The sequence below is a fragment of the Oxyura jamaicensis genome, chromosome 2 (assembly GCF_011077185.1).
Source record: "Oxyura jamaicensis isolate SHBP4307 breed ruddy duck chromosome 2, BPBGC_Ojam_1.0, whole genome shotgun sequence".
In the NCBI taxonomy this organism is placed as follows: Eukaryota; Metazoa; Chordata; class Aves; order Anseriformes; family Anatidae; genus Oxyura; species Oxyura jamaicensis.
The window spans coordinates 53,624,196-53,641,911 of NC_048894.1; the positions used below are offsets into that span (position 1 = coordinate 53,624,196).

The 17,716-nt window shown below is 37.2% G+C and overlaps 1 protein-coding gene across 1 annotated transcript in view; it reads right to left on the reverse strand.

Annotated features, from left to right (window-relative positions):
- NFX1 (nuclear transcription factor, X-box binding 1) overlaps window positions 1-17,716 on the reverse strand; it is a 53,272-nt gene that overhangs the window by 10,390 nt on the left and 25,166 nt on the right. Inside the window, exons 13-22 of the mRNA XM_035316141.1 lie at window positions 15,631-15,713; window positions 12,789-12,897; window positions 8,880-8,999; window positions 8,106-8,185; window positions 7,505-7,735; window positions 7,343-7,416; window positions 5,381-5,482; window positions 3,639-3,680; window positions 3,313-3,411; window positions 1,553-1,619 (exon numbers count right to left, since the gene is read on the reverse strand). Coding sequence (XP_035172032.1) covers window positions 1,553-1,619; window positions 3,313-3,411; window positions 3,639-3,680; window positions 5,381-5,482; window positions 7,343-7,416; window positions 7,505-7,735; window positions 8,106-8,185; window positions 8,880-8,999; window positions 12,789-12,897; window positions 15,631-15,713 — 1,007 coding nt within the window. The remainder of the gene's footprint in view (window positions 1-1,552; window positions 1,620-3,312; window positions 3,412-3,638; window positions 3,681-5,380; window positions 5,483-7,342; window positions 7,417-7,504; window positions 7,736-8,105; window positions 8,186-8,879; window positions 9,000-12,788; window positions 12,898-15,630; window positions 15,714-17,716) is intronic.

Below are 17,716 nucleotides of genomic sequence, written 5' to 3' on the forward strand. Positions count from 1 at the left end.
ATAATTTGACTTCTGGGACCTCCAGTACCTTATAGAATAGCAATTCCCAATAGCCTGAGGTGCAGGTGGGTGCAGAACTCATCCTTGAGGTACTGAATTGTCAGGTGGGCCTAACTGGTTCATCTTCATCATGACAGAAGCTTAAATGAGCACTGAGCAATTCTCCCTTTAGGTCAGACAAAGGAAGGATTGTCATGCCTAGTTTCATGCCTAGTTTTTTTTTTTTTTTTTTTTTTCTCCATACTCTTCTGCAATGGAGACTCTTTCTAATAGACACTCAATGGTCTGTTTTGTAGAATTGTTTTTATTTAACAAATACTTTGTTACTGGTGAGAACTAAACATGGGAGATTTTCTTGAGCTCTCCTGTTCTCTTGTTCGACCATATTTTATGTCACAAATCCATTCTATATTACTTATTCAAGACATATAGTCACCTTTCTTTACCATATTACATATATTTGCTGGCTGTTGGTATGGGAATATATACTGGTATATCCAGTTATCAAATATACAAATGTGTACATACACGTATTTCCGTGTGCAGGTGTGTAAAATAAAGGCAGTATACAAATGTATAAAATAGGATAACTACAGGCAAAATGGTGGGCAAGTTATTTTTAGATAATTATAATTATTTTACGTGTGTATTAAATGAGATTGGAGGGGCCTGAACAGAATTAGACACAAATAATCCCTCTTGGATTTTCATTCTAATATGGGAAAAAAAGGTAGGAACATGAGACAGGTGGACAAGCACCAAAATTGCTTAAGAAACACCACACAAAAAGAAAGGAATAAAACTAGGTGATTGAAATGGAACATAAGCAGTCCTAAGGGAGAGGAACAGGGAAGGACAATGATGCTTTCTACAGAAGGTTACGTTTCTTGAGCTAAGGACTGCTGAGGATAGAGTGTTTTACACTTTCAACTGCATGCAACAGGTCAAGCACTGTGCAGCAGCAAGCCAGTAGTACACGAACCAGACATTCCCAAAGGCAGAATTCTGCTTCTGCCACAGGCCTATGATTTTGTCTGTGGAACTGACCTCTCTAGATATACTGGAGTCTACTAACTATTAAGGCTGAATCCCAGTCTCCTTATAGGAGGAAGAGGACTACCTTACACAGAAATGTCAAAGGGCATCCACTCCACAGATTTGAAAGCAACTTCCACTACAGGGACTGAAAGAACGTAGGGCTTTCACCCTTGGAGTCTCAACCTTTAAACACTGTGTTTGAAGATTAATACTTTATCAGTGGAGATACAAAAATGAATGATAATCCACTGATGCATTAAAACCTGGCACTGGTTGAATCTTTAAAAAAATGCAAAAAAAAAAAAAAAGCTTGACTGTCACAGAAGTGATTTACTGCTATGTTTTAAAACTTTTGTTCTATCTATTATTAAAATATGCATTCTAATAGGGTCAAAACAGATCTAGTGTTAATCCATAACTATTAGTACTAAAGTTTCATAAACATTATTCTGATCCCCCCCAAACTAAACAAAACTGTTTCTTTTAATAACTCAAAGAATACCTGAATACTGACCTTATTCACAGCTTCCACAAGCATTCTCATCTCCTTCTCAACATCACTGACAAATTTTAAATCCTTCCTGCAACAACAGCATACCAGGTAAATGAGGCAATAGAATGTACAAAGATGCAATGATTTTATCTTCTGTAATGTGTAAACATGCGTAACGTGTTGTAATGAAAAGTTACCATTTCAGTGTTTCTCAGTTTTGTAATTTAGGCAACTCACTTAATTAGATTACGTGATTAGATGGAAAATCAGGTATTGGGTATACAGAGTAGAATTGTTTTCAAAGACAGAAAAAGTGCACCGACTGATTTTACAACTTATCTGGTGTAACAAATTAATGAGAACAAGAGTAGAAGCATAAAGCTATTTGTGAGGAAATAAAATATTCTTGATATCATGGATTTTTTTTAATTAATTGGTTTGCCCTACTTAATCACAGTAAATTGAATCTGTCAGAGTGAGCTTTGTGTTCTGTTCTTAAATGAGCAGGTAAACTAATTCCAAAAGTAAGGTTAACATTTGTTAGAGCATCGTCCCCATGGGGAAAAATGTCTACCTGAAGAATTCATGTCTCAAATCTGGTTAGCAGTAAAAAAAAATAAAATAAAATCTGCACAATCAGTAGTCTCCTCTGTAGAATCCTGATCAGAGAACTGACTGAGTGGAGACAGTAAAAAATGACTGAGTTTATTTCTCATTTCTTCTTGACTCTGGTTCTGGTCTTGCAGTTTTAGTGCAAGTTTAGTTTGTGTTGTTTTGTTTAGTTTGTTTTGGTGTTTTATCATCTTGCTCACATCCTATTTGAAGAGTTCTGTTTGTGGGTTGTCCTGAGCTGGAGCTTGTTTGTATATGTACAAATAAATCCAGGTGCAATTCATACTGCCCTATCAAACCAAATGGAGTATCTCCATTTCCCAGGACACTGATGAGTATCTACCACTTGATTGAAGTATTTCAAGTTATTTTAAATTAAAGTAAGTTTGAAAATACGAAATTTATTAATCATTAGGATACTGAAGCAAGTGCAAAATATATTCAACAGGCCTACACATATACACAGAAAGTAGAAATTTCTTAAGTGATCTTTATCATTTAAGCATCTTTTTACAAATCTGTCTGATCCCTCCTTGTCATTCCAGGTTGCACAGCGTTTACTAGTGAGATGCTTTTGATATTAGCTTGACTTTCTCTTGCCTCATTTTCAGATGTTGCAGTCTAGTAGCTCTCCTTGCAACCAGCATTAGCATAGTCTTAACTATGCATCATGCAAATGTTTTACTATTGTCTTTATTTTGAAAATTGACAGCAAGGCAAACAAGTAAAGGGACTAGTACACAGAAATAGTGTCAGACTGTAAGAGCTTATTTCATTACTTGGTTATCACTCTTGCTTTTGTCCTGAAAAAATTACAGAGAGCACAGACATAGGGGGTAGAAGTTTGTGAAGCCAGTAGAAGAGTGCATGTACTGATTTCTTGTGAGAGGAATGGTGGAAACTGATCTTCCCATTGTAAATCTGGCCCTGTTACAGAACAAAGAAACCAACCAGACACTTATTATTTAAACTTCTAATTTTGCTGGTCTTGAGAAAAAACACATCAATTCCTTTGCCTCAATGATCACCTATTGCCATAATCACCATGATCACCTCTGAAGAGAAAAGGAAACAGACATTTTTACAAAAGTAAATAGAATCGATCTTCATTTCCTGAGTTGCTCTCAACACTGTTTACCTATGACACTTCTCATCATTAGAACACATACCTTGCATCTTCTTTTAAAAGGTCACTATACTTTGGTCCAGAAGAACGGATGTTGAAAGGGTCAGAATTATCATCTATTTCAAGAGCCTCAGCAAGACGCCTAAATTCAAGCAGGGGAGGGAAGAAATAACTAACTAAAATAAATAAATAAAAATTAGCCCCTAAGAACATTTTGTCATTGAAGAGATGGGATACCAATACAGATAAACAACTCACAAAAGATAGAGTCTGTATATTTGATGCTAATTTACAGGAAAGGATTTTTTTTCCACATAGCATTAACTTTTTTCTGAAAAAAAGTCCAAATTAAAAAAGTTCATTGCCCACCTGTTCCTCTGAAGAGCTAAACATTCTTCATCACATTGCAACCTGAATTATTAAAAAAAAATACGATTAGAATCACTATTTCTCCTCACAGTTTTAAATATGATAGCAACAAAACTATAGTTATCACAGCCTAAGTAAATACATATCAGAATAATTTACTTTATCAGATCAGATAATACAGCTAGCAACAGATTAGACTTTAATACACCTAACAGACTGATTCTGAAATAATCAAGTTCACAATACAGAGAAGAGATATTGTAACAGAAAAAAAAAATAAAAATAGGACTTGAAATGCAAAGACTTAAGGAAATCAAGTTTCAGACAAAATGTAGTTGGAGAAACTTGACGATACCTTAAAAAAGCGATAATAAAAGTAAAAGCACAAGCTATTTAATTCCAGGGGAATATCAGGAAGTACAGAGAAATCACCAAACTTAAGACAGAAGTGGTTTTGTGACTTAAAAACAGATGTGCAGTGCAAAAATATGACAGCACAAGTGTCAAGCATAAATGACACAGATGTACTTTTTTCCACTATCCTAAAAAGGGTAATAGCAAAAATTATAAATAGTAAGACGACGACTAGGAGAAAAATATGTCCTACCACTAGTCATCCAGAAAAGAATGTTAAGGGAAGTCTGAAAAAAAAACTTTTATGAACTCCAAGGTGTTTGTGGGCCTGGTACACACCAACATGAACATGTGTCAGCAATGTACCCTGGCAGCAAGGAAGGCTAATGGCATTCTGGGCTGCATTAGGCAAAGTATTGCTAGCAGGTCAATGCAGGTGATCCTTCCCCTCTATTCAGCACTGGTGAAGCCACACCTCGAATCCCATGTCAAGTTCTAATCACACACACCCTGCTCCACAGTACAAGAGCGACACAGACATACCAGAGAGAGGGCAGTAAAGGGCTACAAAGATGAAGGGACTGGAACATCTCTCCTATGAGGAACGGTTGAGAGAGATGGGACTGTTTGGGCTAGAGAAGAGGACATTCAGCAGGGATTCTATTAATGTATATAAATCCATAAAGGGAGAATGCAAAGAGGACACGCCAAGGCTCTTTTCAGAGGTGCCCAGAAGCAACATAAGAGGCAATATGCACAAACTGAAACACAGGAGGATCCTTCTGAACATCAAGAAACACTAAAAAATTTAAAAAACAAACAAACAAACCAAAAAAAAAAAACAAACAAACAAACAAAAAAAAACAATGCATGGGTGACTGAACACTGGCACAGGTTCCCAAGAGCAGGTGTGGAGTTTCCCTCCTTGGAGGAAAACTATTAAGAAGCTGACTGGATGTGGTCCTGAGCAAGTGGCTATATAGGTAGTCCTGCTTGAGCAGGGGGCTTGGACCACTTAACCTCCAAAATGTCCCTTCTAACCTCAACCATTCCATGACTGAGTTTGCAGAGTAGAAAAATCTCTGAAACCACAATTACATTGTTCCATGTGTAATTGTCACAAGAAACTAACCAATGATCATTAAATACTCATTCTACAATTCTACAATTCTACAATGAGAATTAATACTCATTCTACATTAAAGCAAAAACAATAACAGCTAAAGAAATGCAAAACATCCCATTAGCAGTATTACAACAGAATCAGGCTATTACTTAAAAGTCTTTTTTAACCGTGATTCTGCTGACAATATTATGCATTTTCCAAGTCACCTGTTCTTCAAGTACACACAAGGATTTCATACATGTTTCTACAGGTCTGTCCTTACCTGGCCTGCTTCATTTCTTTTTTCGTAATAAGCCTACTGATTTCCACTGAATCTCCAAGCTGTAGATCTGTTAACTTAGTGGCTATAGATATAGCAGCTATTCTGAAAAAGAACAGTATTAGCTTTCACTTGAGGCAGGACATGAACCTTGGAAATTGTATATGAAGCTTCAGATTTAAATATCAAGGTGGGAGAAGTTTCCTTTTCAGATTACGTAATTGTATTCTAGTTCTACATCACCTAGTTTTAGGAGTCTAATCTAGCTGTATAAATAAAAAGGTTACTCTCTCCTCTTCCAGCAACTAACAAACAGACTTGCTCCTCATGGAATTATTCAGAGCACCAATTCTAAGCAAGTCTAACTAGGCAACGTGAATACTCTTTCTTGTCACCTGCTGAATACTCAAACTACATCTGACCATATAGGTTTCATTACTTTTTTTAAAAAAACTTTAATGCAACTCTTCTTTTACAGGTTTTAGTTGAGTACAGTTAAGTGAATTTATAAAGTCCTTTGAAGTTTGCTTAGAAAATATGGATGATACAAGCCATAAAGAAAGAGTAAAATGCCTACCGAGACAGTTACAATTTTCTTTATAAAGGTTCTCCATCATTCCCATGAAGCAAGCTTTTCTAGTCCCGTTTTCTTGCTAAAGTTTTTGACTAAAATATACAGTAAATTTTTAGTGATATCCCACACCTTTCTCAAAATCCTGAACATGAAAAATTCTATTATTTGAACTCTTTCCTGTTGATTTTCAGATAAAGGGATATATTTGCATCCAAACAATTAACATGACGTTCAGAGAACAGCTATTATAAAATTAATATTATGACTTTATTATATTATAACATCAGGAAGGACAATCTGAGACACACCATCAGCTTCAAATTTATCGGGTTGTGACCAAACAACAGGCCATTAGATGACAGTTCAACAGCCGCTATATTGTGTATACAGACAGAGCTGCACAGTCCCTTTTCTGTTCCCTTGGGCATTCTTCTCATGACATTAAACAGCTTTGAGCTTTGTTAGTGAAATGCTCCCAGTAACATTTTTGAGAAAACTTGGAAGAATTTAAATCTGTGCAGTTTTCAGTAAGAACAAAGCAGCACATCCTCAGCTGGGCTATTATCAGGTCCTCAAAGAAAAGTGTTAAAGAAAAAGAAATAATCATTAGGAAGCTTTCATTGGAAGACAGGAATAATCTGTGACTGCCCTCTCCTATCAACTGGGATGAAGAGCTGAACTTTGGTTGCATTTCAAGTGGAGAGAAATTAGCTTTTTGATTCCCTCTTTACCACAGCCACAGAATAAGATTTCTTTATTATTATCATCCTTATTTTGCTATTTCCATTTCATAAGTACCAAAGTCCCACTTTATTTCTTCTTTTCCTTGTGTGTTCTTTGCCCTCTCAAATAAAACAACAAAGGTTAGAAATAGGATCTGGAAAAAAATTTAGTGCAAAAAATTGAGTTGAGTAGGACTTGGTTTGCATATTAACAACCAAGCTTTAGATGCCAAAGCTTTCATTACAGTCAACAGAATATGAAAAGCTATTCAACTGCCTAAATTTAGCTGTTTCAGCTTTACCACTCTTTAGCTTCCATCATCTGTATTGACAAGATTCCATCAAACATTTAAGTGGAACCAAGACAGCAAATCACACAGGGAATATTATATGCAGTCACCTACATTCAGATGTCTGAATCAGAGTTCCATGGATGGGAGATTCAAGCTTTGATGTACCACCAGTTATAGACTAACAGTGAAAAGACGAATGTGTTCCAGGACAGCATGGCTGGTATGAAAGCTCAGAAGGATGAGAAAGAAATTGTAGGTGTTAAGGACAAAAAAAATGTGAAAAATTTTGTGAATTAAAAATATTAAGTCAACCCTGAAATTAATTCAAATTGCCTAAGTCCAGCAAAGGAAGTAAAATAATTATCATAGTACAAACCTTTGATATGTATTAGATGCTTCTGAGCAAATCATACTCTCCTTTCTTCTTCCACATTCACAGTGAAGATCAACCTGTTGCAATTACAAATTGTTTACAATTTAGTCTTTTTCTGTCCTGGGAGGGTTGTGAAGGGCAATGAATTTTCTCTGGACACCCAACCTTTGCACAGCAGGATGTTGTCGGGCAGGGTGAAGAAGGATGACATGGAGCCATACAGGGATGATTACAATATAGCCTTGGAATAACACAAGGTTGTTTACACTCTTCATCTATAAGACATTCTCCTTTATGACAGATTCTTTTACATTTGTGCATTCCACATTTTAACATTTGATTGCAGCGAAGTCCACAGGAAATATCAGTGAGATGACATGGAATATTACTTCGCAGCTGAAAGAGGGAAGAAAGAAGATGACAGCTAAAAGTGAACAATTACATAAGCAAATCTCAAAGCACTTTTACTGTTCACACCTTCATTTGGCATTGCCTATGCAAGAACTGTAATACTAAAATATATTAGAACTAAGACTGAGTTATTTATATCATAGTCCAATATAGCAGATAGACTTCACCAATTTAATCACATTAAACACAAACTCCAGTAATATATTTAACCTCAAAGAAGCTAAACAAACAGTCAGAGAAAGTGAAATATCAAATGCTTATTCTGTAAATTATATACACATAAAAGCGCATCCTGAACTTTAGTAAGTATTTTCAAGCTACACATTATTTAGTACTAAAAAACTTTAAGACTTACTTCATGCTTGCCCATACACCATTTCTGAGTCAGGTAGGTACAGGGTGGACACTTCTCCTCACTATGACATGAATGGTACACTGCAGCCACAGGGTACAGGAAAATTTAAAAACAAACAAACAAACAAACAAACAACAACAAAAAAACAGTTATTACCATACTTCAGTCAAATGCCTTAAAAGAGAGTGCAAGGACTATCTAAACATGAGTTGGTATTTCAGTACCAGTACTTTATGGGAACTACAACGTGTTCTTTAAAATATTCTTTAGGAATTATGATAGCAGATTTTTAGGTGAATATTCTTCTGTATTTTCCAAGTTAAATGGTAGAAAATAGAAAACATTTGCAACTTCTGAGCAGGATTACACTATTAGACAGAGTACATCAGAACATGTATCTGTTCAACCTGTGCTGTATGTTTTTCTGTCCACCAATGTCATTCTAACAGAAACTGTTCACCAGATTATCCTACCGTTTCAAGAGAACACGTAATCTTTGCAATATAGCATTTAATGCGTTGTGACTATTAATGTCTAAATGTCGCCATCTGGACCAGAAAGAAAAATCCAATGTTTTTACCAGTCAAAAGTAACATCACTGTTACTTGTGGCAAATTTTTAGTTGGTTGACTTCAAAGTACTAACTTTTGGAAATATTCACAACTACTGCAAAAACAGCTAATAAAAGATAAATGTGTTTTCAAACAGACCCATGTATGCTTTACTACAATTTTAGTATTTTTTTTTTTTTTAAAAATGAACAACCTAACTTACCTGGATGATTACAGTCATGTGGCCTGGTGCATGTTTTCTTACACTCTGGTGGCTGAGTGCCACAGGGGACAGGGGGGTAAATCACTGATTCACCACAGTAACAAGTTAACTCATCAAAACCTGGAAAAGCAAATCACAAAAGAAATATATCCTAATGTATGTGTATTTGCACTTCTCTACTAAGAGAAATCTTTAAATAAAGATACAAACATATAACTCTAGCTTCTTTTTTGATATTAATCACCACTATAATGAAATTGTTAGCCTTTGTGTCTCCTACAAGAAAACTGGACTATATACTTTGACATTGGATACTTTGACAGCAACATTTTGAACTGGAGCAGGTATAATGCTCCTATCCAGTTGAAAGCTGCTCAGGTTTTATCCTTCACTTAAAAACATGGAGATATCTTTTGGTCCCTTTCTGAAAGCCCATCATCCAAATTTTGTGATTGCTTTCCCTCTCTTCCTAACTCTGAAATTTCTTTATAAGTTTTCTCACACCTGTGGTCAGATTTTGTCCTTTGTACTGTCCACACAGTACTGGGAACATTTCAGATAAATTACTGAAAGGACACCACACTGTAGACTTCTGCCTAGAATCTCTTCTGTATACTTCATGTCATTTAGCACTACTTGGATACTCTTAACCAGCTTAAGAACCTGTCCAAATACTTCAAAACCAATTTTCAAATACATTTTTTTTTTCTTTCCTTATTTTGGAAACAGATTTTTAAAATCTTATCACAAGATTCCAAATCTCATTCATAAAATAAACAAAGGAATAGAAATTATTTAATACACCATCCCAACAACACCTAATTCTGCACAAAAATTAACCAGTTTACTGCTGCTTTTCGGAGTTTAAAGAAACTGAGGAGACTGATTGAAGCACAAACTACAGTTGTTACAGATTTTTATAAAAACAGCATAGTAAGAGAAAATGCTAGTATCAGAAGTCATACAGAAAGAGATGAGAGAACAAAAAGAGAATATAATTGATCTATAAAGGAATAAAGAGATAGTGGATCAGAAAGAACAGTAAGAGAGAAGGTAGAAGGATGTAACAGAATAACAGGCCAGTAAAATTGAAGATAACAATTCCAAGCTGAAGATGTGTGCATCTAGCTGCTGAATCCAACGGATTCTGGGAACGAGGGGATTACTCCTTTCCAAGATTCCACTAAAGTCAAACCTGTTTAAAAACATATACAGGTACACCCTGTAGCAAGACTGAGCAAATGTTCCAGAGACAGACACACTATACACACAACAGTAACATTACCAGACACACAGACTAATACAGAGACTACTAAACATCAACATTTCCATAAACAGATAAATCAATAGCCAAGTCCTCTTCCTCCTCTCCAGCTCATCAGGATTAAAGTTCACTGGTGAACACACAAACGCACACACTCTACATTCACATGCACACCACATTCATGGACTTTTGCCTAATATGCATACCCAGACACACACAGTCACTAGCTGATGTCCTGGGTATTTCCAGAAGTAAGATCTCTCCCAAGCACACATACCCAGGTCTCTTCAGGTACTGGCACCCAGACTGAGGGGCCCCTATAATTTTTGATCCCCTTCCTCCAGCTGCTAGCATACAGACTTCTCATATACTATTGCCTCTCCAGTTGTTAGCACAGAGACTACATGCTCCCATAGTCCACAGCCTCCAGTTGCTGACATTTAAATCTCTTATGCAGAATAGGATGAGAGTATACTCAAAGATACTAGATCTTATTCCTAGGATGGGATAGATAGTGGTCATCAGGTGCACAGGTTTCGCTTGGTGCACTGCAAAGCAGGTTCTTACATGCAACTGTTATCTTTTATCTCGCTTTCTCTCTATTCTCCCATGCATGTACTTCCATTCCCCTCCATTCATCTTGATTCCTCCTTTTGTCTTCTTGTCTTATTCTACATAAATGATCTACAGCAATGTTTTGTCCCCATTGGTCCCACTTTTTCTACATCTATACCTAAGTTTGCTATTTCTGGCATTATTAGCTGCGTCATACAAGCATTACATGATAACTTAATGTTGGAACTCTCCCAAAAGAGTTCCCAGTACTCCCCTCCTCTCTGAAGCTCAGTGACCTTTCACCTTAACATCTGTGAATGAAAGCCAGTCATTCCTCATTGTACTGTCTGAAACTCTTGTTAGCTTTTCATCTTTTTTTTTTTTTCTCCTTACATTCAGCAGTTTCTTACGCCCAGTTGTTTCTTATAGCTGTTCAGTCAGTAAAAATCTCAGATCAGGTCCCAGCCTTTTTTCCGTGTGTCTTACATTGGAGCAGTTAATAGAAAGGATCACAGTTTTGATCTAAGGAGATTCTGTGGTTGAATCTCCTTACAGAAACAAGCAAGAATGCTGGGGAGAATAAAATGTTAAGGGTTAGAAGGAGGGAAAGAAGTAGGAAAAAGTTGGAAGATTCAAAATGTCCACAGGTTTTCTGCAAGCATGGGAAAGAGCAGGGCTTTTGCTGTCCCTCTCTCAAGTTCTTGAAAAACCCTATACCCTTCTGGAAGCAAAGACTCACACCCTCATTGACTGGGGAAAATAAAGGATCAGATAAAAAGGCCCCTAGAAGACCTGACCATTAGACAACTACACTGGCTGCTTACTACTGATGTGAATTGATATGTGAAGAATTTTATCAGTACCAAATGTTCCTTACCTAGCTACTTATCAGGACAAAGGGGAGGAGGTCAGAGAGGTCTGCTCCAAAGAGGCAAATCCAAACACCTAACAACCTTTAAAGAAACCTGTCCAGTGCTGACATTATTTATTTTCCCCAAGATTTGTACTGCTGTCTTTATTTTAGATTAAAACAGATGCAAAAATATATCTAGAGTTAGCAGCTGAAAGACTTAATGATGATGGTTTTAAAGAAAACTTTAGAATTTCTTAAGAGCATTACTGAGTGAAAACATGGATACAAGTTGAATGATCCACAAAGGGCTCTTCCTGCAGAACTTTCAAAGTCTATATTTCATAGTTTTTAATTTACATGATATAGCACATCTATATAAAGAAAGGGGAAAACCATATTAAAAGATTGAGGAAAAAAATGAAAATGTTACCACATATAAAGATGTGCCAGATCATCTAAAGATTCTGCTAGCTGAGGGAAATGCAAGAGCATTCTTCTGTCTGCCTCAGGCCAAAAACCATAAAACTTATATTATCTACCTATTTAAAAAAAGTGAAATCAACATATGGTTTCCTACATCAAGTGGAGAAAAGCAGTTGTGGAAAACTAGTGTCTTCAACTGACACAGCTTTTAACAGAACACACACACTTAAAGCTACTGCGCCAGCTCAGATGTGCAAATACTTCAGCAGTCAGAAGAAATTAGTACCTAATAGCTGTCAATCTATTTGTAGCAATTCTGTAGTAATTTCACCATCTAGTTTATGACCAGAAAGCCTAAGACACACAACTGGTATCTCTTACTTCTTCAGATGGTCCTTTCTAGAGAAAAATCACTGAACTATCAAGTTGGGAAAGTCTGATTCTAAGCACCTAAACATGCTACATACTCCAGGAACTATAGAAGTTATTTCATTGTTGAACATAAGAGTTCCCTTTACTTAGAAATGCTTTCTAAACTTTTATTTTCCTTGTATGATTCCTCAAAATTTAAGTGATTGCTGGATATATAACTTAATATTTTTATTGTAGTTCATTTTAACTATTAAAATCCAGTTACTGAACTCATATACAACAAAGCAACCGTCTTTTCTATGAAAAAACATAACAATGAGAATAAACTGCAGATCTTCAGATTCTGATAAATTCTGACCAGATGCTATGTCTACCTCTGACCAATTAAGCAAATACATTTCTATAATATATAAAAAATAATGCACTGTTGTACTTAACACACTTGTTTGCCAGCAGGTTTGACAACTGCCCCGATGACAAGGTTCTTCACATCTATGAAGCCCACAGTTGAGTTTGCGACCACAAACCAAAGAACACTTATGTTCCGTGTCCTAGAGGAAGGCAAAAAAAAATTAGAATTAAACTATAAAATCCACGGGTTTCTTTTTCTCTGTGAGGTCATAATACAGCAACTGCAAAATCATGAGGAAGAAATAACAAGTCATTGCAATGGGTGAGTTTCTGCAGCAGGGCAAAGAGGCACATATCTGCTGAGATGACCAATCAACTATAGAGGTTTTCTGCCTGCTGCAGGCCTTAATCTTGGATATTGTGAAGGGAGTGCCTCTTAATACTATTGCCTACTGCTATTCCATGTTGTCACAAGTGATAAATGCCAGGGCAAAGCTGGACAGGACCAGAAGTAAGTACAGAGCTCTGGGGGCAGTACTGAAGCGTATGTGGACTCAGGTACTGTTCCTGCTGGCAAAGGGGTATGGGTGTGAGAAAGGCACTAAAAGGAGAGTTCAATAACTGGCTGCAGAACTAGGGCTGGTATCAGGGTTTTGGGTTCTGTGATCATGGGACCTTGTTTGCAAATCAGTATCTACTTGGGAGAGACACGATCCAATAGGATTTTTGCCTATAAGCGCCTAAACTAATGATGGGGGAGGGAGAGAGTAATGCATCAACCCTGTGAGGGAGTGACAGACAAGGTTGACAAGAAATTGGCATAGGGTGATGTGAAAGGAAGGTATAATAATCAACAAAAAAAGGGGCTGAAGCAGGGTCACTCCAGCACTTCCATGTAAACCAGGAAGTGCCTACAAGAAATCCCTCAAATCCTTTCTGGGAACTTAATATGTTGGGATACCTCCCCGAAGCACACGCACTGGTGAATAAAGGGGACGAAATAGAGACCTGTGTGCAGCTGCAGGACTATAATCTTGTTGGAATCGTGGAGACACAATGGGATGGCTCCCATGACTGGAATATTGCAATGAAGGGATACAGACTTCTTAGGATGGGCAGGCTGGAGAGACAAGGAGGAGTTGTACTTTGTGTGACACAGCAGCTCGGATACATGGAGCTCTGCTTGAGGATGCACTGGGACAACTGAAAAGTTATGGGTTAGATTTATAGGGAAGAGAAGTGAAGGTGGCATTATAGTGGGTGTCTTATAGCACACCTGACTGGGAAGAACAAGTGGATGAGACCCTTTGCAGACACATAGGAATAACCTCACATTCACAGGCCTTGGTCCTCATGGGGGACCTCCTGAACACTGATAATCTGCTGGAGGTACAACATAGCAGGACATAAGCAATCGGAAAGCTCCTGAAGTGTGTTGATAATTTCCTCGTTCAAGTGGCAGAGAAGCCAATGAGGGGAGGTGCTCTGGTGGACCTCATGCTCACCAGTAACAAAAAGGGTCTTGTTGGGAAAAGGAAAGTCAAAGGCAGCCTTTGCTGCAGTGATATTTACCAGAGAAGTGGTAAATTTTACCAACTAAAACTGATTTCTGTCTGCCAAGACAAGGAACAGAAGAATACATACACAAGTACAATAATCAGTGGCTAACAATGGCTTATGTGGTTACATGTACATACGCAAAACTCTCAAGAGAAAGGAAACGTCTAGAGATAGATTCCAGCCTGTATTTCTATAAAATAATCAAAGAAGTTTCATATTTTCAGCAAGCTAAAAAGAATGAAGAGCCATTAAAAGGTGTTTTACTAAGCCAGACACTGTATGAAGTTGATGATTAAGAATAATTATCAGTGGTGCCCAATGACAGGACAAGAGGCAATGAGCACAAACTGAGACACAGGAGGTTCCCTCTGAACATTAGTACACACTTAAAAACAACAACAGCAAAAAAGCTATAGGAACCAGTTCTTAATGCACTGATATTTGAATAGTAAGTTTAGTTTTGAAACTCTAATGTGGAAAGGAAAATAAATATACAAAGGGGAAAAAAATGGCTAGGCACACCAAGTTTTCTCATTTTGCTATTTAAATTTTCATCAAAAATTACACTGCTGACAACTGCTCCTTTCAGGTACATCTGAGCCAAAGACTTCTGATACTTATTTTTGCCAACCACAGTGATGCAAAAATACAGTGTAAATAACACAGAGCTAGGCTCTTTTCAGCAGCGTCCAGTGCCAAGACAAGAGGCAAGAGACACAAACTGAGACACAGGAGGTTCCCTATGAACTTTAGCAAAGCTTCTTCACTGTGAGGTTGACAGGTCACTGGCACAGGATGCCCAGAGCATCTGTGACGTTTCCTTCACTGGAGCTATTCAGAAGCTGTCTGGACATGATCCTGGCTAAGTAGCTCTAGGTGGCCCTGCTCGAGCAGTGGGGTTGGACCATACAACCTTCAGAGGTCCCTTCCAACCTCCTCAACCATTCTGATTCTCTAATTTTCAAAACTGTATAGTGCAAAAAATAGCTTAGGCCTGATCCATACATTTATTCATTACAGCAGGGATGCACAATTTTTAAAGTTGATTTTGCTAAGAGTTAGCTGCATCATAGCTTATAGTTCTTATATTAACTGGTATCCCTCCTTTCTCCATTTTCCGTAGAATCACTAGACCAACAAAAAGCACCTTCACTGCATTTGCATGGAATGTGTTTTTGCAATTAAAAAGATACACTTAAAATAAATGCTGCAGAATAAGTGTACATACAAACTTTTGGAGCATGACTAGTACTGGAAATAGACAAGATGCACAAAAATGCAAGGATGCAAAGGCAAAGAAGTCTTTCAACTTCACAACAAAAAACAAACACAGTTCACAATGAAGAGTTTTATAAAACCACACATGCACTTACCACACAGCAAACTTCATTACACTTGTGCCGTCCACATGATCTTTTTTTGTTGCATCGCTTGTCGCACATGAATGTAATTGCAGCTGTTACAGAAAAAAAAAACATAAGTCATGATTTGCTCTTTACTCATGCTGAGAACAAAAGCTGAAGTTACAATATTATGCTAAGGCTGTTGCAAGACCTGGTCTAGAAGACAGTAATGAAGAGTAAGTCAGCATGCAAAAATTTAATCACTTGTTCAAAAAGATTTTGGAGTGCAGAACAAGTCAGACTAGTTTATTTCACATTATTCTTTATACCATAAAATCTGCAAACAGAATACACAAAATAGGATACACTGATACACTGAAGTATCCCAAATACAGTTTAAGACCGCTTAAATTGGTGTAAAGAGTGAAAATATCAGCGAAATACAACTACTGCTGATATAGTGATGAAACTGGCACTACAGAAATTTTATCACCATCTATAGGTAACATGAGCAATTACTTCTGAATTCGAAAGAGTAAAGCCTTCATAGCCAAAAGCTCAAATTCGGAAATATGCATATTACTATCCTGTAAATAAGTACCTCAGTATGATGGGGGTCCATCAAGTAAACGTTTTCCCTATATTGAGGATCTTCAAAGAGCTTTTGAGGTTAGATAGCATAAAGATTAGGTTTTGTACGTGTGGCCAATAGCTATGACTTCTCCAAGCAAGTATCCTCACCATTCTGGATAGCCAACAACCATCACAAAGGACAGGAAATGCAACAAAGACAACATTTAGTGACCTCCTTCCACAGTAGCTCAGCTAGATACAGAGGATTACTACTGTGGTGTAGTTAAACTAGTGTTCCAGGTCTCCTAGCTTTCTTCCACGAGTGAGGTGATGTCTGGAGTGGTGGGAATGGCTGGAAACATCCATCCATCCTTCCTTTCATTTCCCTCCTCTAAAATGACCTCTCTTGATCACCTGCAAGATCAGCAGATAACAGAGTGCTCCCTATGACTGGCCATTTGGTGTTTGTGAGGCAATATTGCAGTAATTCTACATAGAGCAAGACTGTGACATCTTTACCTATTTATCAGCCCTAGCAATCCCCTTTGCATGAAATGCTGCTGTAATCCAACTTGCAAGGCCATTCTCAAGGAGTTCCAGTCAGTGATGCTGACAAAATAATCTTAGAGTCAGTTTGATACAAAGACAAAATCCCCAGATCAACTCCTGCTTTGGTTGAAGGCCAAAGAGCTTTCAGAACAGGTTTCAGGAGCTTTTCTTTTCTTTTTTTAAAAAGATGTCTATTTAACATAAAACACAGTCTATCAAAATTTGAAAATGAAAAACTGGAGACAGTATATCAACACAGAGAAGAACAAACAGCTAAAGAAAATCCTGGACAATTGAACAGAATATCAGAAATATCAGAAAAAATCAAATTAGCTCAGAAGTTACGACATCTAAAATTCTGTAATAGAAAAAAAAAACATCCAAGATAAAAATATACTGCAGAGATACAAGATCAGTGTCATAAACTGAAAAATGAAGATTAAATCTTGCCAACAGTCTGCTTGTTTCTGAGATTAGCTTAATATTTATCTTAAAGTGAATAAGAAGATACTAACACTTCTAATAGCAAAGTATATAAAAAACACTCTCCTCCCTCACTCAAATGTAGGTTGGTGCTTTTCTCCATAGAAGTGGTGCTGTCTGGAAACTCTTCTATGAAGTGGTTCTCTTCAAATTCACCCTCATTGAGCTGAATTTTGAGATGCTACATCCAGAATACCCTAAGTGCCAAATTCAAACTCTCTACTGAGCTCAGATATGAAGACCAGCAACACGCAACTATGAAGCAGAATGAAAGCTTCCATTTCTACAGGAATTTGGACAAGAACAGAGAAACATCATTACTTTGTATCCAAGCTGTACAAGATGACGCAAAGAGGAGCAGGATGCCAGGGGGCAACCTGTTGAATAGAAATAAACTGTTCAAATTGAAACAGCGCTTGCTTGGAACGTTCAAGGTCAAACAGTGTGGGAAATCTTTCCTTGTTTAACAGATAGATAGAAGGGAAAGACATTTAGCAGCATCCCAAGAAAT